Source organism: Cyanistes caeruleus, chromosome 36 (assembly GCF_971803275.1).
Source record: "Cyanistes caeruleus chromosome 36, bCyaCae1.hap1.1, whole genome shotgun sequence".
NCBI classification, from domain to species: domain Eukaryota; kingdom Metazoa; phylum Chordata; class Aves; order Passeriformes; family Paridae; genus Cyanistes; species Cyanistes caeruleus.
In genome coordinates this window covers 1333989-1359495 of record NC_141737.1, presented here as the reverse complement: position 1 = coordinate 1359495, position 25507 = coordinate 1333989, and the positions used below count along the sequence as shown (strand labels likewise).

The 25507-nt window shown below is 52.3% G+C and overlaps 1 protein-coding gene across 1 annotated transcript in view; it reads right to left on the bottom strand.

Moving 5' to 3' along the window:
- The window catches only part of SHANK1 (SH3 and multiple ankyrin repeat domains 1), a 102530-nt gene that overhangs the window by 23724 nt on the left and 53299 nt on the right, over positions 1 to 25507 (bottom strand). The window contains exons 13-16 of the mRNA XM_086871550.1: positions 24429 to 24542; positions 22077 to 22152; positions 7755 to 7837; positions 3387 to 3511 (exon numbers count right to left, since the gene is read on the bottom strand). Of these exons, the coding sequence (XP_086727676.1) occupies positions 3387 to 3511; positions 7755 to 7837; positions 22077 to 22152; positions 24429 to 24542 (398 nt within the window). The remainder of the gene's footprint in view (positions 1 to 3386; positions 3512 to 7754; positions 7838 to 22076; positions 22153 to 24428; positions 24543 to 25507) is intronic.

Sequence of the window (25507 nt, the reverse complement as noted above, 5' to 3'; positions counted from 1 at the left end):
ACACATGGCACACCTGGAGTTACACACCTGCACACCTGGAGCTACACACCTGCACATCTGGAGTTACACACCTGGCACATCTGGAGTTACACACCTGTGCACATCTGGAGTTACACACCTGCACACCTGGAGTTACACACCTGCACACCTGGAGTTACACACCTGTGCACACCTGGAGTTACACACCTGTGCACACCTGGAGTTACACACCTGGCACACCTGGAGTTACACACCTGTGCACACCTGGAGTTACACACCTGGCACATCTGGAGTTACACACCTGTGCACACCTGGAGTTACACACCTGGGCACACCTGGAGTTACACACCTGTGCACACCTGGAGTTACACACCTGGGCACACCTGGCACTCCTGGAGTTACACACCTGTGCACACCTGGAGTTACACACCTGTGCACATCTGGAGTTACACACCTGAGCACATCTGGAGTTACACACCTGAGCACATCTGGAGTTACACACCTGTGCACACCTGGAGTTACACACCTGAGCACATCTGGAGTTACACACCTGTGCACAACTGGAGTTACACACCTGTGCACACCTGGAGTTACACACCTGCACACCTGGAGTTACACACCTGTGCACATCTGGAGTTACACACCTGCACACCTGGAGTTACACACCTGGCACACCTGGAGTTACACACCTGTGCACACCTGGAGTTACACACCTGCACACCTGGAGTTACGCACCTGTGCACACCTGGAGTTACACACCTGTGCACACCTGGAGTTACACACCTGGGCACACCTGGCACACCTGGAGTTACACACCTGTGCACACCTGGAGTTACACACCTGGGCACACCTGGAGTTACACACCTGTGCACATCTGGAGTTACACACCTGCACACCTGGAGTTACACACCTGTGCACACCTGGAGTTACACACCTGCACACCTGGAGTTACACACCTGGCACACCTGAACACACCTGTGCACATCTGGAGTTACACACCTGGGCACACCTGGCACTCCTGGAGTTACACACCTGCACACCTGGAGTTACACACCTGCACACCTGGAGTTACACACCTGTGCACACCTGGAGTTACACACCTGTGCACACCTGGAGTTACACACCTGGCACACCTGGAGTTACACACCTGTGCACACCTGGAGTTACACACCTGGGCACACCTGGCACACCTGGAGTTACACACCTGTGCACACCTGGAGTTACACACCTGGGCACACCTGGAGTTACACACCTGTGCACATCTGGAGTTACACACCTGCACACCTGGAGTTACACACCTGTGCACACCTGGAGTTACACACCTGCACACCTGGAGTTACACACCTGGCACACCTGAACACACCTGTGCACATCTGGAGTTACACACCTGGGCACACCTGGCACTCCTGGAGTTACACACCTGTGCACACCTGGAGTTACACACCTGTGCACATCTGGAGTTACACACCTGAGCACATCTGGAGTTACACACCTGAGCACATCTGGAGTTACACACCTGTGCACATCTGGAGTTACACACCTGAGCACATCTGGAGTTACACACCTGTGCACAACTGGAGTTACACACCTGTGCGCACCTGGAGTTACACACCTGCACACCTGGAGTTACACACCTGCACACCTGGAGTTACACACCTGTGCACACCTGGCACACCTGGAGTGACACACCTGCACACCTGGAGTTACACACCTGTGCACATCTGGAGTTACACACCTGCACACCTGGAGTTACACACCTGGCACACCTGGAGTTACACACCTGTGCACACCTGGAGTTACACACCTGCACACCTGGAGTTACACACCTGGCACACCTGGAGTTACACACCTGTGCACACCTGGAGTTACACACCTGCACACCTGGAGTTACACACCTGGCACACCTGGAGTTACACACCTGCACACCTGGAGTTACACACCTGGCACACCTGGAGTTACACACCTGCACACCTGGAGTTACACACCTGCACACCTGGAGTTACACACCTGTGCACATCTGGAGTTACACACCTGTGCACACCTGGAGTTACACACCTGGCACACCTGGAGTTACACACCTGCACACCTGGAGTTACACACCTGTGCACATCTGGAGTTACACACCTGGCACACCTGGAGTTACACACCTGCACACCTGGAGTTACACACCTGTGCACATCTGGAGTTACACACCTGTGCACACCTGGAGTTACACACCTGTGCACATCTGGAGTTACACACCTGTGCACACCTGGAGTTACACACCTGTGCACATCTGGAGTTACACACCTGTGCACACCTGGAGTTACACACCTGGCACACCTGGAGTTACACACCTGTGCACACCTGGCACACCTGGAGTTACACACCTGTGCACACCTGGAGTTACACACCTGGCACATCTGGAGTTACACACCTGTGCACATCTGGAGTTACACACCTGTGCACAGCTGGAGTTACACACCTGTGCACATCTGGAGTTACACACCTGCACATCTGGAGTTACACACCTGTGCACACCTGGAGTTACACACCTGTGCACATCTGGAGTTACACACCTGCACACCTGGAGTTACACACCTGAGCACACCTGGAGTTACACACCTGTGCACACCTGGCACACCTGGATTTACACACCTGCACACCTGGAGTTACACACCTGTGCACATCTGGAGTTACACACCTGCACACCTGTGCAGGTGTTTACACGCACCTGAGCACACCTGTGTGCACTCACACACACGAGGGGGGTCCCGTGGGTGCCCCCAGGTGTGTCCAGGTGTGTCCAGGTGTGTCCAGGAGCCTCCCGGTGTCCCCAGGTGTGTCCAGAGGGTCCCGGGGGGAGGTTTGGGAGTGCCCAGGTGTGTCCCCAGCTGTCCCCAGCTGTGTCCCAGGTGTGTCCCCATGTCCCCAGCTGTCCCCAGGTGTCCCCAGGTGTCCCAGGTGTGTCCAGGTGTGACCCCAGCTGTCGCCAGTTGTCCTCAGGTGTGTCCCAGGTGTGTCCAGGTGTGTCCCCAGTTGTCCCCAGGTGTGTCCAGCTGTCCCCAGCTGTCTCCAGGTGTCCCCAGGTGTGTCCAGCTGTGTCCAGGTGTGTTCAGGTATCCCAGGTGTATCCCTGGCTGTCCCCAGGTGTGTCCCTGGTTGTCCCCAGGTGTCCCCAGGTGTGTCCAGCTGTCCCCAGGTGTCCCCAGCTGTCTCCAGGTGTCCCCAGGTGTCCCCAGCTGTGTCCAGGTGTGTTCAGGTGTCCCAGGTGTGTCCCTGGCTGTCCCCAGGTGTGTCCCTGGTTGTCCCCAGGTGTGCCCCAGGTGTCCCCAGGTGTGTCCCCAGCTGTCCCCAGGTGTCCCCAGCTGTCCCCAGCTGTCCCCAGGTGTGTCCCCAGGTGTCCCCAGCTGTGGGCGTGGCCTCACCTCGATCAGGAAGTCGCCCATGCGCAGTCCCGCCCTCCAGGCCACGCCCCCCTCATCCACGGACTCCAGGTACTGCAGGGCGGGGAATGCCGGGGTGGGGGTGAACTCCTCGATGGGGGTCTGCGCTGTGGGGGGAGGGGGCGTCAGAGACCCCCCAAAAACACCCAAATCCCACCCAAAAAAATTCACAAATTTAAAAAAAAATTTTAAAAAAAATTAAAAAAAATTTTCAAAAAAAAATTTTAAAAATTGTCCCCGAAAAATGAGAAATTAAATGAAAATTAATGTTGAAATTTGAAATTAAAGCTCCCAAAATGTTCCCCAAAATAATAAAATAATCCCAAAATTCCACCCAAAAAATTCCCGGGTTTTTAAAAAAAATTTAAAATAATTTTAAAAAAAATTTTAAAAAAATTTTAAAAATTGTCCCGGAAAAATGAGAAATTAAATGAAAATTAATTGTGAAATTTAAAATTAAAGCTCCCAAAATGTTCCCAAAAAATTAAAATAATCCCCAAATCCCAACCCAAAATTCCCAGATTTTTAAAAAAATTTTTAAAAAAATTAAAAAAAAAAATTTTAAAAATTGTCCCCAAAAAAAGAGAAATTAAATGAAAATTAATATTGAAATTTAAAATTAAAGCTCCCAAAATGTTCCCCCCAAAAAATAAAATAATCCCCAAATCACACCCCAAAAATTCCCGGGTTTTTAAAAAAAATTAAAAAAAAAAATCAAAAAAATTGCCCCCGAAAAATGAGAAATTAAATGAAAATTAATAATGAAATTTAAAATTAAAGCTCCCAAAATGTTCCCAAAAAATTAAAATAATCCCCAAATCCCACCCCAAAAAATTCCCGGATTTTTAAAAAAAATTAAAAAAAAAAATCAAAAAATCGCCCCCGAAAAATGAGAAATTAAATGAAAATTAATGTTGAAATTTAAAATAAAAGCGCCCAAAATGTTCCCCCAAAAAAATAAAATAATCCCAAAATCCCATCCCAAAACATTCCCAATTTTTAAATAAAAATTTTAAAAAAATTTTAACCAAATCACACCCCAAAAAATTCCCGGATTTTTAAAAAAAAATTTAAAAAAAATTTAAAAAAAATTAAAAAAAAAATCAAAAAAATTGCCCCTGAAAAATGAGAAATTAAATGAAAATTAATAATGAAATTTAAAATTAAAGCTCCCAAAATGTTCCCAAAAAATTAAAATAATCCCCAAATCCCAACCCAAAAAATCCCCAAATCCCACCCCCAAAAAATTCCCAAATTTAAAAAAAAATTTTAAAAAAATTTAAAAAATTAAAAAAAAAATTATCCCTGAATAATGAGAAATTAAATGAAAAATAATATTGAAATTTAAAATTAAAGATCCCAAAATGTTCCCAAAAAAATAAAATAATCCCAAAATTCCACCCCAAAAATTCACGGTTTTTTTAAAAAAATTTAAAATAATTTTTAAAAAAATTTTAAAAAAAATTTAAAAATTGTCCCCGAAAAATGAGAAATTAAGTGAAAATTAATATTGAAATTTAAAATTAAACATCCCAAAATGTTCCCAAAAAATTAAAATAATCCCCAAATCCCAACCCAAAAAATCCCCAAATCCCACCCCCAAAAATTCCCAAATTTAAAAAAAAATTATAAAAAAGTTTTAAAAAAAACTTTCAAAACTGCCCCTGAAAAATGAAAATTTAAATGAAAATTAATATTGAAATATAAAATTAAAGACCCCAAAATGTTCCCAAAAAATTAAAATAATCCCCAAATCCCACCCCAAAATTCCCTGATTTAAAAAGAAAATTTTTTAAGAAAATTTAAAAATTAAAAAAAAAAAAAAAATTAAAAAAAAATTTTAAAAATTACCCCCGAAAAATGAAAAATTAATATTTTTAATTAATTAAAATGTTCTACTTTTGAAAAATAAATAATAAGAATTAAAATTAATAAAAATATAATATAATATAATATAATATAATATAATATAATATAATATAATATAATATAATATAATATAATGTAATATAATATAATATAATATAATATAAATGCAGGTTAAAATTAACATTTTAATTAATTAGAGTTAATATTTCATTAATATAAGTAATGAAAATTAATATTGAAATTTAAAATAAAAGCCCGAATCGCCCCGAAAATGTTCCCAAAAAATTAAAATAATCCCCAAATCCCAACCCCAAAAAATTCCCAAATTTTAAAAAAAAAATTTAAAAAATGTTAAAAAATATTAAAAAATTATTTAAAAAAAAATTTAAAAAAAATTTTAAAAAAAATTTTAAAAAAAATTTTTAAAAAAATTTTAAAAATCGCCCCCGAAAAATGAGAAATTAAATGAAAATTAATGTTGAAATTTAAAATAAAAGCTCCCAAAATGTTTCCCCCCCAAAAAATTAAAATAATCCCAAAATCCCTTCAAAAAATCCCAAAATCCCAAAATAAATTCTCCCCCAAATCCCCAAAATTTCCCCTAAAAATTTCAATAAAATTCCCCAAATCCAACCCCAAAATTCCCAAAATTTCCCCAAAAAATTTAAATAAAATTCTCAAAATTCTCCCCCAAATCCCCAAAATTTCCCCTAAAAAATCTCAATAAAATTCCCAAAATTCTCCCCAAAAATTCCCAAAATTCCCCCCAAAAATTTCCATAAAATTCCCAAAGTTCTCCCCCAAAAACCCAAAATTTCCCCTAAAAAAATCTCAATAAAATTCCCCAAATCCACCCCCAAAATTCCCAAAATTTCCCCAAAAATTTTCAATAAAATTCCCAAAATTCTCTCCAAAAATTCCCAAAATTCGCCCTAAAAATTTCAATAAAATTCCCAAAATTCTCCCCAAAAATTCCCAAAATTTCCCCCAAAAAATTTCAATAAAATTCCCCAAATCCTCCCCAAAAAACCCAAAATTTCCCCCCAAAAATTTCAATAAAATTCCCAAAATTCTCCCCAAAAATTCCCAAAATTCCTCTGGGGCCACCCAGGGACCCTCCAGCACCCCCCAAGTGTCCCCAAGTGTCCCCAAAGTCCCCCCAAGTGTCCTGAAATGTCCCCAAGGAAGGTTCTCAAAGTGTCCCCAATGTCCCCAAATGTCCCCAAAGTCTCCAAGGTCCCCCCACTCTCCCAATGTCCCCCCTGTCCCAAATGTCCCCAAGGTCCCCAATCACCCGCATTGTCCCCAATGTCCCCTCGATGTCCCCCTGATGTCCCCAATGTCCCCCTGATGTCCCCCCAATGTCCCCCCAATGTCCCCAATCCCCCGATGTCCCCAATGTCCCCAGTGTCTCCCCAAGGTCCCCCCGATGTCCCCAATGTCCCCAATGTCCCCTCAGTGTCCCCAGTGTCCCCTCACCCTTGGCCCCCCGCAGCACGAAGCTGAAGCCCTCGCTGTCCCCAGTGTCCCCAGATTTCCCCAATGTCCCCAATGTCCCCTTGATGTCCCCAATGTCCCCAGTGTCCCCGATGTCCCCCCAGTGTCCCCAGATGTCCCCAATGACCCCAATCCCCCCCAGTGTCCCCAATCCCCCTGACATCCCCAGTGTCCCCAATGTCCCCAATGTCCCCCCAAGGTCCCCGATGTCCCCAGTGTCCCCTCAGTGTCCCCTCAGTGTCCCCTCAGTGTCCCCTCACCCTTGGCCCCCCGCAGGACGAAGCCGAAGCCCTCGCTGTCCCCAGTGTCCCCAATGTCCCCATTGTCCCCAATCCCCCCCAATGTCCCCAATGTCCTCAGTCCCCCCAATCCCCCCCAATGTCCCCCCAGTGTCCCCCGATGTCCCCTCAGTGTCCCCTCACCCTTGGCCCCCCGCAGCACGAAGCCGAAGCCCTCGCTGTCCCCAGTGTCCCCAATGTCCCCATTGTCCCCAATCCCCCCCAATGTCCCCAATGTCCTCAGTCCCCCCAATCCCCCCCAATGTCCCCCCAGTGTCCCCCGATGTCCCCTCAGTGTCCCCTCACCCTTGGCCCCCCGCAGCACGAAGCCGAAGCCCTCGCTGTCCCCAATGTCCCCGATGTCCCCCCGATGTCCCCAGTGTCCCCAATGTCCCCCCGGTGTCCCCAATGTCCCCAATGTCCCCAATGTCCCCAATGTCCCCTCAGTGTCCCCCCAATGTCCCCGATGTCCCCTCAGTGTCCCCAATGTCCCCAATGTCCCCTCAGTGTCCCCTCACCCTTGGCCCCCCGCAGCACGAAGCCGAAGCCCTCGCTGTCCCCAATGTCCCCAATGTCCCCGATGTCCCCAATGTCCCCCCGGTGTCCCCAATGTCCCCAATGTCCCCGATGTCCCCAATGTCCCCCCGGTGTCCCCAATGTCCCCTCAGTGTCCCCAATGTCCCCAATGTCCCCGATGTCCCCTCACCCTTGGCCCCCCGCAGGACGAAGCCGAAGCCCTCGCTGTCCTTCTTCTGCAGCAGCACCGTCTTCTCCTTGATGATGTAATCACTGGGGACATCGGGGGAACATTGGGGACATTGGGGACATTGAGGGGACATTGGGGACATTGGGGACATTGGGGACATCGGGGACATTGGGGACATCGGGGACATTGGGGACATTGGGGACAGTGGGGACATTGAGGGGACATTGGGGACATTGGGGACATTGGGGGGATCGGGGACATTGGGGACATTGGGGACATTGGGGACAGTGGGGACATTGGGGGGACACCGGGGACATTGGGGACATTGGGGACATTGGGGACATCGGGGACATTGGGGACATTGGGGACAGTGGGGACATTGAGGGGACATTGGGGACATTGGGGACATTGGGGACAGTGGGGACATTGAGGGGACATTGGGGACATTGGGGACATTGGGGGGATTGGGGACACCGGGGACATTGGGGACATTGGGGACATTGGGGACATTGGGGACAGTGGGGACATTGAGGGGACATTGGGGACATTGGGGACATTGGGGGGATTGGGGACATTGGGGACATTGGGGACATTGGGGACAGTGGGGACATTGGGGGGACATTGGGGACATTGGGGACATTGGGGACACCGGGGACATTGGGGGGACATTGGGGGCATTGAGGGGACATTGGGGGGACACCGGGGACATTGGGGACATTGGGGGGACATTGGGGGCATTGGGGACATTTGGGACATCGGGGACATTGGGGACATTGGGGGGATTTGGGACATTGGGGACATTGGGGGACATTGGGGACACCAGGGACAATGGGGACATTGGGGACATTGGGGGGATTGGGGACATTGGGGACATCGGGGGACATTGGGGACAATGGGGACATTGGGGGGACATTGGGGACATCGGGGACATTGGGGACATTGGGGACATTGGGGACATTGGGGGGATATTGGGGACATTGGGGGACATGGCAGAGATGGGGATGTTGAGGTGGATTTGGGGACATTGGGGCAGATTTGGGGACATTTGAGGCAGATTTGGGGACACCCGGGTGACACAAGGTGGGGACATCGATGGCCCGTGAGGTCACGTGGCCGCCGCGTCCCCTGCCAGCCCCTCCCCCCACACCCGTGTCCCCTCCCCCACCCCCTGTCCCCTCCCCCACCCCCCCCGTGCCACCCCAGGGGACAAACAGCGACAAAGGGACACGAGGGGACACTGGGGGGGACATTTGGGGACATTGGGGGGGTCCTGGGGGGGGACATTTGGGGTCCTGGGGGGACACGAGGGGACATTTGGGGACATTGGGGGGATCCTGGGGGTGACATTTGGGGTCTGGGGGTGACATTTGGGGACATTGGGGGGTCTGGGGGTGACATTTGGGGACATTGGGGGGATCTGGGAGGACACGAGGGGACATTGGGGGTCTGGGGGTGACATTTGGGGTCCTGGAGGGGACATTTGGGGACATTGGGGGGTCCTGGGGGGGACATTTGGGGGGGTGACACAATGGGGACACCCAGGGGGACACTGGGGGGTCTGGGGGTGACATTTGGGGTCCTGGGGGGGACATTTGGGGACACTGGGGGGTCTGGGGGAACACGAGGGGACATTGGGGGGTCTGGGGGCAACATTTGTGGTCCTGGAGGGGACATTTGGGGTCCTGGGGGTGACATCTGGGGTCTGGGGGTGACATTTGGGGACATTGGGGGTCCTGGAGGTGACATTTGGGGTCTGGGGGGTCTGGGGGAACATTTGGGGTCTGGGGGTGACATTTGGGGTCCTGGGGGTGACATTTGGGGTCCTGGGGGGTCTGGGGGTGACATTTGGGGTCTGGGGGGTCTGGGGGTGACATTTGGGGTCCTGGGGGTGACATTTGGGGTCCTGGAGGGGACATTTGGGGACATTGGGGGGTCTGGGGGTGACATTTGGGGTCCTGGGGGGGGCATTTGGGGACACTGGGGGGTCTGGAGGGGACATCTGGGGACATTGGGGGTCTGGGGGTGACATTTGGGGACATTGGGGGGTCCTGGGGGAGGGGGGGACATGGGGAGGGGTCCCGGGGACATTTGGGGTGACACCGGGACCCTGCTGGGGACAGGGGGGGATGGGCTGGGGGGGGGTCCCGGTACCGGGGGGGTCCCGGTGACACGGGGGGGGTCCCGGGGGGGTGGTCCCGGTACCGGGGAGGTCCCGGAGGGTCCCGGGGGAGGGGGTCCCGGTCCCGGGGGGGTCCCGGTGACACGGGGGGGGTCCCGGGGGGTGGTCCCGGTCCCGGGAGGGTCCCGGGGGGGGTGGTCCCGGTCCCGGGGTCCCGGTCCCGGTCCCGGGGGGGTCCCGGTGACACGGGGGGGGTCCCGGGGGGGTGGTCCCGGTACCGGGGGCTCCCGGTGACATTGGGGGGGTCCCGGGGGGGTCCCGAGAGTGACACGGGGGGGGTGGGGGGGTCTCTCCCCACGACCCCTCCCCACATGGGACAGGGATGGATGGGGGGGGGGTCCCGGAGGGTCCCGGGGGAGGGGGTCCCGGTACCGGGGGGTGGTCCCGGTACCGGGGGGGTCCCGGTGACATTGGGGGGGGTCCCGGGGGGTGGTCCCGGTCCCGGGAGGGTCCCGGGGGGGGTGGTCCCGGTCCCGGGGTCCCGGTCCCGGTCCCGGGGGGGTCCCGGTGACACGGGGGGGGTCCCGGGGGAGGGGGTCCCGGTCCCGGGGGGGTCCCGTGGGGGTCCCGAGAGTGACACGGGTGGGGGCGGGGGGGTCTCTCCCCACAACCCCTCCCCACAATGCCGGTGCCGGAGATCCCGCTGCGAGCGGGGGGTGGGGGATGGGCGGGGGTCGGCTCCCGGTCCCGGGGGGGTCCCGGGGGGGTCTCCCCGTACCTGTAGATGTACCAGACGCTGCGGCGGGGGGGTCCCAGCAGGGGCCAGCTGGACGAGAGCGGGGGCGCGGGGGAGGGGGCGGCGGCGCGGGGGGAGGGGGCGCGGCGGCGGGACATGGTGGGGGAGGGGAGGGGGGCGCGGCCGCATCGCCGCAGCCCCCCCGGGGAATTGGGGAGGGGGTCGGGCCCGGGGGGCGCCGCGGCCGGGCCGGGAGGGAGGGAAAGGCTCCGGCTCCGGTTCCGGCTCTAGGACCCGGTTCTGGTTCTGGGAGCGGCCGCGACGGCGGCCGGGCAGGGACAGAGCGGAGAGGGGCAGGAATTGGGGAGGGGGCTGGAATTGGGGAGGGGGCCGGAATTGGGGAGGGGGCAGGAATTGGGGAGGGGGCCCGGAATTGGGGAGGGGGTGCAGGAATTGGGGAGGGGGCTGGAATTGGGGAGGGGGCTGGAATTGGGGAGGGGGCAGGAATTGGGGAGGGGGCCCGGAATTGGGGAGGGGGTGCAGGAATTGGGGAGGGGGCTGGAATTGGGGAGGGGGCTGGAATTGGGGAGGGGGCCCGGAATTGGGGAGGGGGCTGGAATTGGGGAGGGGGCAGGAATTGGGGAGGGGGCCGGAATTGGGGAGGGGGCCGGAATTGGGGAGGGGGCAGGAATTGGGGAGGGGGCCGGAATTGGGGAGGGGGTGCAGGAATTGGGGAGGGGGTGCTGGAATTGGGGAGGGGGTGCAGGAATTGGGGAGGGGGGCTGGAATTGGGGAGGGGGTGCAGGAATTGGGGAGGGGGTGCAGGAATTGGGGAGGGGGCCGGAATTGGGGAGGGGGCCGGAATTGGGGAGGGGGCCCGGAATTGGGGAGGGGGCTGGAATTGGGGAGGGGGCAGGAATTGGGGAGGGGGCTGGAATTGGGGAGGGGGCTGGAATTGGGGAGGGGGCCCGGAATTGGGGAGGGGGTGCAGGAATTGGGGAGGGGGCTGGAATTGGGGAGGGGGTGCAGGAATTGGGGAGGGGGCTGGAATTGGGGAGGGGGCCGGAATTGGGGAGGGGGCTGGAATTGGGGAGGGGGCTGGAATTGGGGAGGGGGCCGGAATTGGGGAGGGGGCTGGAATTGGGGAGGGGGCCCGGAATTGGGGAGGGGGCTGGAATTGGGGAGGGGGCCCGGAATTGGGGAGGGGCCCGGAATTGGGGAGGGGGCCGGAATTGGGGAGGGGGTGCAGGAATTGGGGAGGGGGCTGGAATTGGGGAGGGGGTACAGGAATTGGGGAGGGGGCCGGAATTGGGGAGGGGGCCCGGAATTGGGGAGGGGGTGCAGGAATTGGGGAGGGGGTGCAGGAATTGGGGAGGGGGCCGGAATTGGGGAGGGGGCTGGAATTGGGGAGGGGGTGCCGGAATTGGGGAGGGGGTGCAGGAATTGGGGAGGGGGCCGGAATTGGGGAGGGGGCCGGAATTGGGGAGGGGGCTGGAATTGGGGAGGGGGCTGGAATTGGGGAGGGGGTGCAGGAATTGGGGAGGGGGCTGGAATTGGGGAGGGGGCTGGAATTGGGGAGGGGCAGGCTGGGAATACTGGGGGTACTGGGAGGATTTGGGGAATGGGATTTGGGGATACTGGGGAATACTGGGGGAATTTGGGGAGGGGGATACTGGGGATACTGGGAGGATTTGGGGAGGGGGATACTGGGGGATACTGGGGGTGCTGGGCGAGTTTGGGGAGGGGGATTTGGGGGTACTGGGGATACTGGGGGAATTTGGGGAGGGGGATACTGGGGACACTGGGGAGGGGGATACTGGGGGTGCTGGGGATACTGGGGGATACTGGGGAATTTGGGGAGGGGGAGGGGGATACTGGGGGAATTTGGGGAGGGGGATACTGGGGGATACTGGGGGATACTGGGAGTGCTGGGGGTGCTGGGGGTGCTGGGGGAATTTGGGGAGGGGGATTTGGGATACTGGGGACACTGGGGGTACTGGGAGGATTTGGGGAGGGGGATACTGGGGGATACTGGGGGATACTGGGAGTGCTGGGGATACTGGGGGATACTGGGAGGATTTGGGGAGGGGGATTTGGGGGTGCTGGGGGTACTGGGAAGATTTGGGGAGGGGGATACTGGGGGTACTGGGGAGGGGGATTTGGGGGTACTGGGAGTGCTGGGGGGAATTTGGGGAGGGGAATTTGGGGAGGGGGGAGGGGCGGCACAAGGAGCCGGCGGGGCAGCGGAGCGAGAACTGGAGCGGGACCAGTACGGGACTGGGAGAGACTGGGAGGGACTGGGATGAACTGGGATGGACTGGGATGGACTGGGATTGAACTGGGATGGACTGGGATTGAACTGGGATGGACTGGGATGGACTGGGAGAGACTGGGATGGACTGGGATGGACTGGGATTGAACTGGGATGAACTGGGATTGAACTGGGATGGGCTGGGATGAACTGGGATTGAACTGGGATGGACTGGGAGGGACTGGGATTATACTGGGATGGACTGGGAGGGACTGGGATGGACTGGGATGGACTGGGAGGGACTGGGAGGGACTGGGATGAACTGGGGGGGACTGGGAGGGACTGGGGGGAACTGGGATGGACTGGGGGGGACTGGGATGGACTGGGGGGGACTGGGGGGGACTGGGATGAACTGGGATTGAACTGGGATGGACTGGGATGGACAGGGGTTATACTGGGATGGACTGGGATTGAACTGGGATTGAACTGGGATGGACTGGGATGAACTGGGATTGAACTGGGATGGACTGGGAGGGACTGGGATGAACTGGGATGGACTGGGTTGAACTGGGATTGAACTGGGATGAACTGGGACAGGACGAGCACAAGGACCAAGGGCACTTCCCGCTCCCAGTACGGCACCAGTACACACCAGTACACACCAGTACACACCAGTACAGCTCCCAGTGTGCTCCAGTCCATCCCAGTTCAATCCCAGTTCAATCCCAGTATAACCCAGTCTGTTCCCAGTTCAATCCCAGTCCCCTCCCAGTCCATCCCAGTTCAATCCCAGTTTAATCCCAGTATAACCCAGTCTGTTCCCAGTCCATCCCAGTCCATCCCAGTTCATCCCAGTATAACCCCAGTCCCCTCCCAGTTCAATCCCAGTTCATCCCAGTCTTTCCCAGTTCAATCCCAGTTTAATCCCAGTATAACCCAGTCTGTTCCCAGTTCAATCCCAGTTTAATCCCAGTCCCTCCCAGTATAACCCCAGTCCATCCCAGTCCATCCCAGTATAACCCCAGTCCCCTCCCAGTTCAATCCCAGTTCAATCCCAGTTCAATCCCAGTTCAATCCCAGTTCATCCCAGTCCATCCCAGTTCATCCCAGTTCAATCCCAGTTTAATCCCAGTATAACCCAGTTCAATCCCAGTCCATCCCAGTCCATCCCAGTCCATCCCAGTCCATCCCAGTTCATCCCAGTTCAATCCCAGTTTAATCCCAGTCCATCCCAGTTCAATCCCAGTCCATCCCAGTCCATCCCAGTCCATCCCAGTCCATCCCAGTCCCATCCCAGTCTCTCCCAGTCCATCCCAGTTCATCCCAGTCCATCCCAGTCCATCCCAGTCCATCCCAGTCCAGCTCCCCGCAGCCCCTGAGCACAGGGGGGGACACGGGGGGGGTGACACGGAGACACCCCCAGCCCCAAAACTGCCCCAAATCCACCCAAAATGCCCCAAAATTCCCCAAATCCGCCCCAAAACTCAAAAAACTGCCCCAAAACTGCCCCAAAATTCAAAATCTGCCCCAAATCTGCCCCAAAATTCCCAAATCTGCCCCAAATTGGCTCCAAAACTGCCCCAAAATTCCAAAATCAGCCCCAAAACTGCCCCAAAATTCAAGAACTTCCCCAAAATTGCCCCAAATTGGTCCCAAATCAGCCCCAAAAATGCCCCAAAATTCCAAATCTGCCCCAAAAATTCCAAATCAGCCCCAAAATTCCCCAAATTCCCCCAAATCGACCCTGAAACTGCCCCAAAATTCCAAAACTTCCCCAAATCTTCCCAGATTGGCCCCAAATTTCCCCAAATCGGCTCCAAAATTCCAAATCTGCCCCAAAACAGCTCCAAAAATGCCTCAAATCTGCCCCAAAATTCCAAATCTGCCCCAAATCTCCCCTAAAGTGCCCCAAAAATTCCAAATCAGCCCCAAATCTTCCCAGATTGGCCCCAAATTTCCCCCAAACTGCCCCAAATCGGCTCCAAAATTCTAAAACTGTGTCAAAAGTGCCCCAAAATTGCCCCGAATTGGGCCCAAATCAGCCCCAAAAATGCCCCAAAATTCCAAATCTGCCCCAAAACAGCTCCAAAAATTCCTCAGAATTCAAGAACTCTGCCAAAACTGCCTCAAATCTGCCCCAAAATTCCCAAATCTGCCCCAAATTTGCTCCAAAACTGCCCCAAAATTCAAAATCTCCCCCAAAATTGCCCCAAATTGATCCCAAATCAGCCCCAAAAATGCCCCAAAATTCCAAATCTGCCCCAAAAATTCCAAATCAGCCCCAAAACTGCCCCAAATTCCCCCAAATTGACCCTGAAACTGCCCCAAAATTCCAAAACTTCCCCAAATCTTCCCGGATTGGCCCCAAATTTCCCCAAATCTGCCCCAAATCTGCTCCAAAATTCTAAAACTGTGTCAAAAGTGCCCCAAAATTGCCCCGAATTGGTCCCAAATCAGCCCCAAACTGCCCCAAAATTCCAGATCTGCCCCAAATCTTCCCGGATTGGCCCCAAATTTCCCCCAAACTGCCCCAAATCGGCTCCAAAATTCCAAATCTGCCCCAAAACAGCTCCAAAAATGCCTCAAATCTGCCCCAAAATTTCCAAATCAGCCCCAAATTGGCTCCAAAAATGCCCCAAAATGCAAAAACTGCCCCAAAACTGCCCCAAAATTCCAAACCAGCCTCAAAACTGCCCCAAATTTCCCCAAATCGACCCCTGAAACTGCCCCAAAAATTCCAAATCAGCCTCAAATCTTCCAGGATTGGCCCCAAATTTCCCCCAAACTGCCCCAAATCGGCTCCAAAATTCTAAAACTGTGTCAAAAGTGCCCCAAAATTGCCCCGAATTGGTCCCAAATCAGCTCCAAACTGCCCCAAAATTCCAAATCTGCCCCAAAACAGCTCCAAAAATTCCTCAAAATTCAAGAACTCTGCCAAAACTGCCTCAAATCTGCCCCAAAATTCCCAAATCTGCCCCAAATTTGCTCCAAAACTGCCCCAAAATTCAAATTCTCCCCCAAAATTGCCCCAAATTGATCCCAAATCAGCCCCAAAAATGCCCCAAAATTCCAAATCTGCCCCAAATCTCCCCTAAAGTGCCCCAAAAATTCCAAATCAGCCCCAAATCTTCCCAGATTGGCCCCAAATTTGCCCCAAACTGCCCCAAATTGGTCCCAAATCAGCCCCAAAAATGCCCCAAAATTCCAAATCTGCCCCAAAGCAGCTCCAAAAGTGCCCAAAAAATCTGAAACTGCTGCAAATCTGCCCCAAAATCGACCCCAAAATTCCAAATCTTCCCAGATTGGCCCCAAATCCCCCCAAATCAGCCCCAAATTTCCATAAATCTGCCCCAAATCTGCCCCAAAATTCCAAAACTGCCCCAAATCTGCCCCAAATCTCCCCAAAATCCCCTCAAATTTCCCCCAAACTGCCCCAAATCCCACTCAAAATTCCAAAACTGCCCCAAATCTGCCCCAAATTTACCCCAAATCCCCCAAACTGCCCCAAACCCCCCCAAATTTACCCAAATTTACCCCAAATCCCCCCAAATGTCCCCAAAATTCCCCTAAATCCACCCAGATTTACCCAAATTTACCCAAAACTGCCCCAAATCCCCCCAAATCCTCCCAAATCCCCCAAATCTGCCCCAAATCCCCCCAAATTTACCCCAAATTCCTCCAAATCTCCCCCCAAACTGCCCCAAATCTCCCTCAAAATTCCAAAACTGCCCCAAATTAACCCCAAATCCCCCCAAAATCTTCCCCAAACTCCCCCAAATCTCTCCCCAAACTGCCCCAAATCCCCCCAAAACTGCCCCAAAATTCCAAAACTGCCCCAAATCCCCCCTAAGTCCCCCCAAATCCCCCCCAAATCTCCCCCAAATCCTCCCAAATTTACCCCAAATCCCCCCAAATCTTCCCAAATCTCCCCCAAAATCTCCCCAAATGTCCCCAAAATCTGCCACAAATTTACCCAAATCCCCCCAAATCTCTCCCCAAAATTCCAAATCAGCCCCAAATCTCCCCTAAATCCACCCAAATCTCCCCAAATTTACCCAAAACTGCCCCAAATTTACCCCAAATCCCCCCAAATCTCCACCAAATGCCCCCAAATCCCCCCAAATGTCCCCAAAATCTGCCACAAATTTACCCAAATCCTCCCAAATCAGCCCCAAATCCCCCCAAATTCCCTCTAAATTTACCCCAAATCCCCCCAAACCTGCCCCAAATCCCCCCAAATCCCCCCAAAATTCCAAACCTGCCCCAAATCCCCCCAAATTTATCCCAAATCTCTTGTAAATCCCCCCAAATCCTCCCAAATCCCCCCAGAACTGCCCCAAATCCCCCAAATTTACCCAAAACTGCCCCAAATCCCCCCAAATTTACCCAAAACTGCCCCAAATGCCCCCAAATCCTCCCAAAACTGCCCCAAATTTACCCCAAATCCCCCCAAAACTGCCCCAAATTTACCCCAAATCCCCCCAAATCTCCCCAAATCCCCCCAAATTTACCCCCAAACTGCCCCAAATCCCCCCAAATCCCCCCAAATCTCCCCCCAAACTGCCCCAAATCTGCCCCAAATCTGCCCCAAAATTCCAAAACTGCCCCAAATCCACCCCAAATCCCCCCAAATCTGCCCCAAATCCCCCCAAATCTGCCCCAAATCCCCCCAAAACTGCCCCAAATCTGCCCCAGATTTACCCAAAATTTACCCAAATCCTCCCAAATCTCTCCCCAAAATTCCAAATCAGCCCCAAATCTCCCCTAAATCCACCCAAATCTCCCCAAATTTACCCAAAACTGCCCAAAATTTACCCCAAATCTCCCCAAATCTCCACCAAATGCCCCCAAATCCCCCCAAATGTCCCCAAAATCTGCCACAAATTTACCCCAAATCCCCCCAAACCTGCCCCAAATCCCCCCAAATCTCTTGTAAATCCCCCCAAATCCCCCAAAAACTGCCCCAAATCCCCCCCAAATTTACCCAAAACTGCCCCAAATCCCCCCAAATTTACCCAAACTGCCCCAAATGCCCCCAAATTTACCCAAAACTGCCCCAAATGCCCCCAAATTTACCCAAAACTGCCCCAAATCTGCCCCAAATTTATCCCAAATCTCTTGTAAATCCCCCCAAATCCTCCCAAATCCCCCCAAAACTGCCCCAAATCCCCCAAATTTACCCAAAACTGCCCCAAATGCCCCCAAATCTGTCCCAAATCCCCCCAAATTTACCCAAAACTGCCCCAAATCCCCCCAAATCCCCCCAAAACTGCCCCAAATTTACCCAAATCTGCCCCAAATCCCCCCCAAATTTCCTAAATTTACCCCAAATCCTCCCAAATGTCCCCAAAATTCCCCAAAATTCCCCTAAATCCACCCAAATTTACCCAAATTTACCCAAAACTGCCCCAAATTTATCCCAAATCTCTTGGAATTCCCCCAAATCCTCCTAAATCTCCCCCCAAACTGCCCCAAATCTGCCCCAAAATTCCAAAACTGCCCCAAATTAACCCCAAATCCCCCCAAAACTGCCCCAGATCCCCCCAAATTTACCCCAAATTTACCCAAATCCCCCCAAATCTCTCCCCAAAATTCCAAATCAGCCCCAAATCTCCCCTAAATCCACCCAAATCTCCCCAAATTTACCCAAAACTGCCCCAAATTTACCCCAAATCCCCCAAATTTACCCCAAATCCCCCCCAAATCCCCCCAAAACTGCCCCAAATCTGCCCCAGATTTACCCAAAATTTACCCAAAATCCCCCCAAAATCTCCCCAAATCCCCCCAAAATTCCAAAACTGCCCCAAATTTCCCCAAATCTGCCCCAAATCCCCCCAAATTTAACCCAAATTTACCCCAAATCCCCCCAAATTTACCCCAAATCCCCCCAAATTTACCCCAAAACTGCCCCAAATCTCCCCAAATTTACCCCAAATTTACCCCAAATCTCCCCAAATTTACCCCAAATCTCCCCAAATTTACCCCAAATCTCCCCAAATCTGCCCCAAATCCCCCCCAAATCTGCCCCAAATCCCCCCAAATTTACCCCAAATCTCCCCAAATCTCCCCAAATCTGCCCCAAAACCTCCCAAATCTCCCCAAAATCTGCCCCAAATTTACCCCAAAAGTGCCCCAAATCCCCCCAAATCTCCCCAAAATCTGCCCCAAATTCACCCCAAAATCTCCCCAAATCTCCCCAAATTTACCCCAAATCCTCCCAAATCTCCCCAAATTTACCCCAAAAGTGCCCCAAATCTCCCCAAATTTACCCCAAAAGTGCTCCAAATCCCCCCAAATTTACCCAAATCTCCCCAAATTTACCCCAAATCTCCCCAAATTTACCCAAATCTCCCCAAATCTGCCCCAAATCTCCCCAAATTTCCCCAAAATCTGCCCCAAATTTACCCCAAAACTGCCCCAAATCTCCCCAAATTTACCCCAAATCCCCCCAAATCCCCCCGAATTCGCCCCGAATTTTCCCAAAACCGCCGGAATTTGCCCCAAACCGCCCCCGTCCCCTCCCCCACTCACCCCGGGTCCTGCGGCCCCATCCGAGCCCCCCCCGCGCCCCGCGGCCGCTGCGCCCCGAACCGGAGCGGGGGGAGGGGCGGGGAGGGGGAGGGGCCGGGGGGGTCCCCGGGGGGGGGAGGGGACATTGAGGGGGGAGGGGCCGGGGGGTCCCCAAGGAGGGGGGAGGGGACATTGGGGGGGGGAGGGGCCGGGGGGGTCCCCGGGGGGGGGAGGGGACATTGGGGGGGAGGGGACATTGGGGGGGGGAGGGGCGGGGAGGGGGAGGGGCCGGGGGGTCCCCGGGGGGGGGAGGGGCGGGGGAGGGGGAGGGGCCGGGGGGGTCCCCGGGGGGGGAGGGGCCGGGGGGGTCCCCAGAGGGGGGAGGGGCCGGGGGGAGGGGACATTGAGAGGGGAGGGGGGTGGGGGAGGGGCCGGGGATGTCCCAGAAAAGGGGGGAGGGGCAGGGAGGGAGGGGGGAGGGGTCAGGGGGGTCCCCAGAGGGGGGAGGGGCCTGGGGGGAGGGGACATTGAGGGGGGGGGTGGGGGAGGGGCCGGGGGGGGTCCCCAGAGGGGGGAGGGGCCGGGGGGAGGGGACATTGGGGGGGGAGGGGGAGGGGCCGGGGGGGTCCCCAAGGAGGGGGGGAGGGGAAGGGGGGAGGGGTCCCAAACCGGGACAGGCCCCGGGGGGCGCCCCTCCCCCACCCCCCCCCAGCCCCTGCCCCTCCCCCACCCGCGGGGAGGGGAGATTGGGGGGAGGGGGGATTTTGGGGAGATTTTGGGAATTTTTGGGGAATTTGGGGGAATTTTGGGTAATTTGTGAGAATTTGGGGGATTTTGGGGAATATTGGGGGGATTTTGGGAATTTTTGGAGAATTTTGGGGGGATTTTGGGGGGAATTTTGGGGGGATTTTGGGAAATTTGTGGGAATTTGGGGGATTTTGGGGGGATTTTGGGGGGAATATTGGGGGGATTTTGGGAATTTTTGGGGAATTTGGGGGGATTTTGGGGGGATTTTGGGAAATTTGGGAGAATTTGGGGGATTTTGGGGGGAATATTGGGGGGATTTGGGAATTTTGGGGAATTTGGGGGGATTTTGGCGGGATTTTGGGAATTTTTGGGGAATTTGGGGGGGATTTTGAGAGATTTTGGGGGGGATTTGGGGAATTTTGGGGGATTTTGGGGAATTTTGGAGTATTTTGGGGAATATTGGGGGGATTTTGGGAATTTTGGGGAATTTGGGCGGGAATTTGGGAATTTTGGGGAATTTGGGGGAATTTTGGGGGAATTTGGGGAATTTTGGGGAATTTTGAGGGGAATTTGGGGCAATTTGGAAATTTTGGGGGATTTTGAGGGGATTTTGGGAAGGATTTGGGATATTTGGGGGAATTTGGGGACTTGGAAATTTAGGAGGAATTTTTGGGAATTTTTTGGGGAATTTTGGGGGATTTTGGGGGGTTCTGAGTTGAATTTGAAGCCGATTTTGGGCGGATTTTGGTGAAATTTGGAGGATTTGGGGCAAATTTGGGTCAAATTTGGGCGATTTTTGGGCAATTTGGGGGAATTCAGGAGGAATTTGGGGAAAATCCATGAAAAACTCGGGAATTTTGGGGGGAATTTGGGGGAATTTGGGGGAATTTTGGGGAATTTGGGGAAATTTTGGGATTTTTTTGCCATCTCCAGGATTTTAAGGCTCAAATTCGGGATTTTTTTCCAATTTTTACCAAATTTCTAAATTTTTGGGGGGTTTTTTGGGTTTTTTGGGATGTGGAAAATTCGGGGTTGTTTTTTTTGGGAATTTTTGGGAATTTTGGGAATTTTTGGGGGAATTTTTGGGGGTTCTGAGTTGAATTTGAAGCCGATTTTGGGCGGATTTCGGTGAAATTCGGAGGATTTGGGTCAAATTTGGGTCAAATTTGGGGGAATTCAGGAGGAATTTGGGGAAAATCCATGAAAAACTCGGGAATTTTGGGGGAATTTGGGGGAATTTGGGGGAATTTTGGGGAATTTTGGGGGAATTTTGGGAAATTTTGGAGGAATTTGGGGGAATTTTGGGAAATTTTGGGATTTTTTTGCCATCTCCAGGATTTTAAGGCTCAAATTTGGGATTTTTTCCCAATTTTTGCCAAATATTTTAATATTTTTTGGGGTTTTTTGGGGTTTTTTTGGGTTTTTTGGGATGGGGAAAATTCGGGGTGGAATTTTTTGGGATTTTGGGAATTTTGGGGAATTTTGGGGGGAATTTTTTGGGGTTCTGAGTTGAATTTGAAGCCGATTTTGGGCAGATTTCGGTGAAATTCGGAGGATTTGGGGCCAATTTGGGTCAAATTTGGAGGATTTGGGGCAAATTTGGGGCAAATTTGGAGGATTTGGGGCAAATTTGGGCGATTTTTGGGCAATTTGGGGAAATTCAGGAGGAATTTGGGGGAAATCCATGAAAAACTCGGGAATTTTGGGGGAAATTGGGGAAATTTTGGGGGAATTTTGGGAATTTTGGGGGAATTTGGGGGAATTTGGGGAAATTTTGGAATTTTTTTGCCGTCTCCAGGATTTTAAGGCTCAAATTCGGGGTTTTTTTCCAATTTTTGCCAAATATTTTAAAATTTTTGGGGGTTTTTGGGATGGGGAAAATTCGGGGTTGATTTTTTTGGGATTTTTGGGAATTTTGGGAATTTTTTTGGGGATATTTTGGGGTTTTTGGGGTCTCACCTGGGGGCGTCGAAGCTGTCGTAGGATCCCACGGTGTAGTGACGGAACAGGCGCTTGGCTTTGTCACTGCGCGACTCTGGGGGCGAATTCGGGCGTTTTGGGGGAAATTCGGGGCTTTTTGGGGTTTTTTGGGGTTTTTTGGGGTCTGAGGGGTTCAGGAGGGGTTGAGGGATTTGGGATTTTGGAGATTATTGGGTTTTTTGGGGGGTTTTTTTGGATTTTTTGGGGGTTTTGGGGGGATTTTGGGGGGAATTTTGGGGGGAATTTTGGATTTTTTTTGGTTTTTTCGGGTCTTTTTGGGGGGATTTTGGGGGTTTTTGGGGGGGATTTGGGGTGATTTTGAGGGCATTTTGGGGTTTTTGGGGGGATTTTGGGGGAAATTTTGGGGGTTTTTGGGTTTTTTGGGGTTTTTGGGGTCTGAGGGGTTCAGGAGGGGTTGAGGGATTTGGGATTTGGGGGATTTTTTTTGGAATTTTGGGGTTTTTTGGGTTTTTTGGGGTTTTTGGTGTCTGAGGGGTTGGGGAGGGGTTGAGGGATTTGGGATTTTGGGGATTTTTTTTGGAATTTTGGGGTTTTTTGTGGGTTTTTTGGGATTTTTTGGGAGTTTTTTGGGGATTTTTGGTGTTTTTGGAGGGATTTTTTTTTGTTTTTTGGGGTTTTTTTGGGGCAAATTCGGGCGGTTTTGGGGGAAATTCGGGGCTTTTTGGGGTTTTTGGGGTTTTTTGGGGTCTGAGGGGTTGGGGAGGGGTTGAGGGATTTGGGATTTGGGGATTTTGGGGGTTTTTTTTGGGTTTTGGTGGATTTTTTGGGGGTCTTTTGGGATTTTTTTGGTTTTTGGGGGGATTTTTGGGGGATTTTGGGTTTTTTGGGGTTTTTTGGGGGTTTTGGGGTTTTTGGGGTTTTTTGGGGTCTGAGGGGTTCAGGAGGGGTTGAGGGATTTGGGATTTTGGGGATTTTGGGGGGAATTTTGGGGTTTTTTGGGGATTTTTTGGGAGTTTTTTGGAATTTTTGGGGTTTTTGGGGGGATTTTTTTTGGGTTTTTGGGGATTTTTGGGGGGATTTTGGGGGAAATTCGGGGCTTTTTGGGGTTTTTTTGGGTTTTTTGGGGTCTGAGGGGTTGGGGAGGGGTTGAGGGATTTGGGATTTGGGGGTTTTTGGGGGAATTTTGGGGATTTTTGGGGATTTTTGGGGGTTTTTTGGGGATTTTTTGGGGGTTTTTGGGGGGATTTTTTTTTGTTTTTTGGGGAAATTCGGGGCTTTTTGGGGTTTTTGGGTTTTTTTGGGGTCTGAGGGGTTGGGGAGGGGTTGAGGGATTTGGGATTTTGGGGATTTGGGGGGAATTTTGGGGATTTTTGGGGTTTTTTGGGGTTTTTGGGGGGATTTTTTTTGGTTTTTTGGTTTTTTGGGGGGGGATTTTTGGGGGAATTTTGGGGTTTTGGGGTTTTTTGGGGTTTTTGGGGTCTGAGGGGTTCGGGAGGGGTTGAGGGATTTGGGATTTGGGGATTTTGGGGGGAATTTTGGGATTTTGGGGGGTTTTGGGAGGTTTTTTGGTGGTTTTTGGAGGGGGTTTTGGGGGAATTTGGGGATTTTTTTGGGATTTTTTGGGGTTTTTTGGGGGATTTTTGGGTTTTTTTGGGGGTTTTTTGGGATTTTTTTGGGTCTTTTTGGGGGGATTTTGGGGGGATTTTGGGGGGAATTTTGGGGTTTTGGGGTTTTTTGGGGTTTTTTGGGGTCTGAGGGGTTCGGGAGGGGTTGAGGGATTTGGGATTTGGGGGATTTTTTTGGGAATTTGGGGGTTTTTTGGGATTTTTTTGGATTTTTGGGGGATTTTTGGGGATTTTTTGGGTTTTTTGGGGTTTTTTTGGGGGAGATTTTGGGGGGAATTTTGGGGTTTTGGGGTTTTTTGGGGTTTTTTGGGGTCTGAGGGGTTCGGGGGATTGGGAGGGGATTGAGGGGAACTCGGGAAATTTGGGATTTTTGGGGTTCCAGGGTTGATTTTGGGGTTCCAGGGATGATTTTGGGGTTCCAGGGATGAATTTGGGGTTCCGGGAGGGATTTTGGGGTTCCAGGGGTGATTTTGGGATTCCAGGAGGGTTTTTGGGGGTCCCAGGGGTGATTTTGGGGATTCCAGGGGTGATTTTGGGGTACCAGGGGGTTTTGGGGTACAGGGAGGGTTTTGGGGGTCCCAGGGATGATTTTTGGGGTACAGGGAGGGGTTTTGGGGGTTCCAGGGGTGATTTTTGGGGTACAGGGAGGGGTTTTGGGGGTCCCAGGGATGATTTTTGGGGTACAGGGAGGGGTTTTGGGGGTTCCAGGGGTGATTTTGGGGTGCAGGGAGGGTTTTTGGGGTACCTGTCTTTCCCTCGGGGGTCCGGGGCGGAACCTCCTCCACGCACTCGGACGGGAACCACCCGACCCGGCCTCGGGCCTGGCCCTCCCAAAATCCCCCCTCGCCCACGCTCAGCACTGCGGGGGGAACCCCAAAAATCAGCGACACCCCAAAAAGCACAAAAACCCGAAATTCCCACTCAAAACGCCCCAAAAACCCGAAATTCCCACTCAAAACCCCAAAAACCCGAAATTCCCACTCTGAACCCCCCAAAATCCCCAAAAACCCGAAATTCCCACTCAAAACACCCCAAAAACCCGAAATTCCCACTCAAAAACCCCCAAAAACCCGAAATTCCCACTCAAAACACCCCAAAACCCCCGAAATTCCCACTCAAAACCCCCCAAAAACCCGAAATTCCCACTCAAAACCCCCCAAAAACCCGAAATTCCCACTCAAAAACCCCCAAAAACCCCGAAATTCCCACTCAAAACCCCAAAACCCCGAAATTCCCACTCAAAACCCCCCAAAAACCCGAAATTCCCACTCTGAACCCACCAAAAACCCGAAATTCCCACTCTGAACGCCCCAAAAACCCCGAAATTCACACTCAAAACCCCAAAAACCCGAAATTCACACTCAAACCCCCCCAAAAACCCCGAAATCCTCCCTCTGAACCCCCCAAAAACCCGAAATTCCCACTCAAAAACCCCCAAAAACCCCAAAAACCCGAAATTCCCACTCAAAAACCCCCAAAAACCCGAAATTCCCACTCAAAAACCCCCAAAAACCCGAAATTCCCACTCTGAACCACCCAAAAATCCCAAAATCCCCCCTCGCCCACGCTCAGCACTGCGGGGGGAACCCCAAAAATCAGCGACACCCCAAAAACCCCAAAAACCCGAAATTCCCACTCAAAACGCCCCAAAAACCCGAAATTCACACTCAAAACCCCCCCAAAATCCCAAAAACCCGAAATTCCCACTCAAAAACCCCCCAAAACCCGAAATTCCCACTCTGAACGCCCCAAAAACCCCGAAATTCACACTCAAAACCCCAAAAACCCGAAATTCCCACTCAAAAACCCCCAAAAACCCGAAAT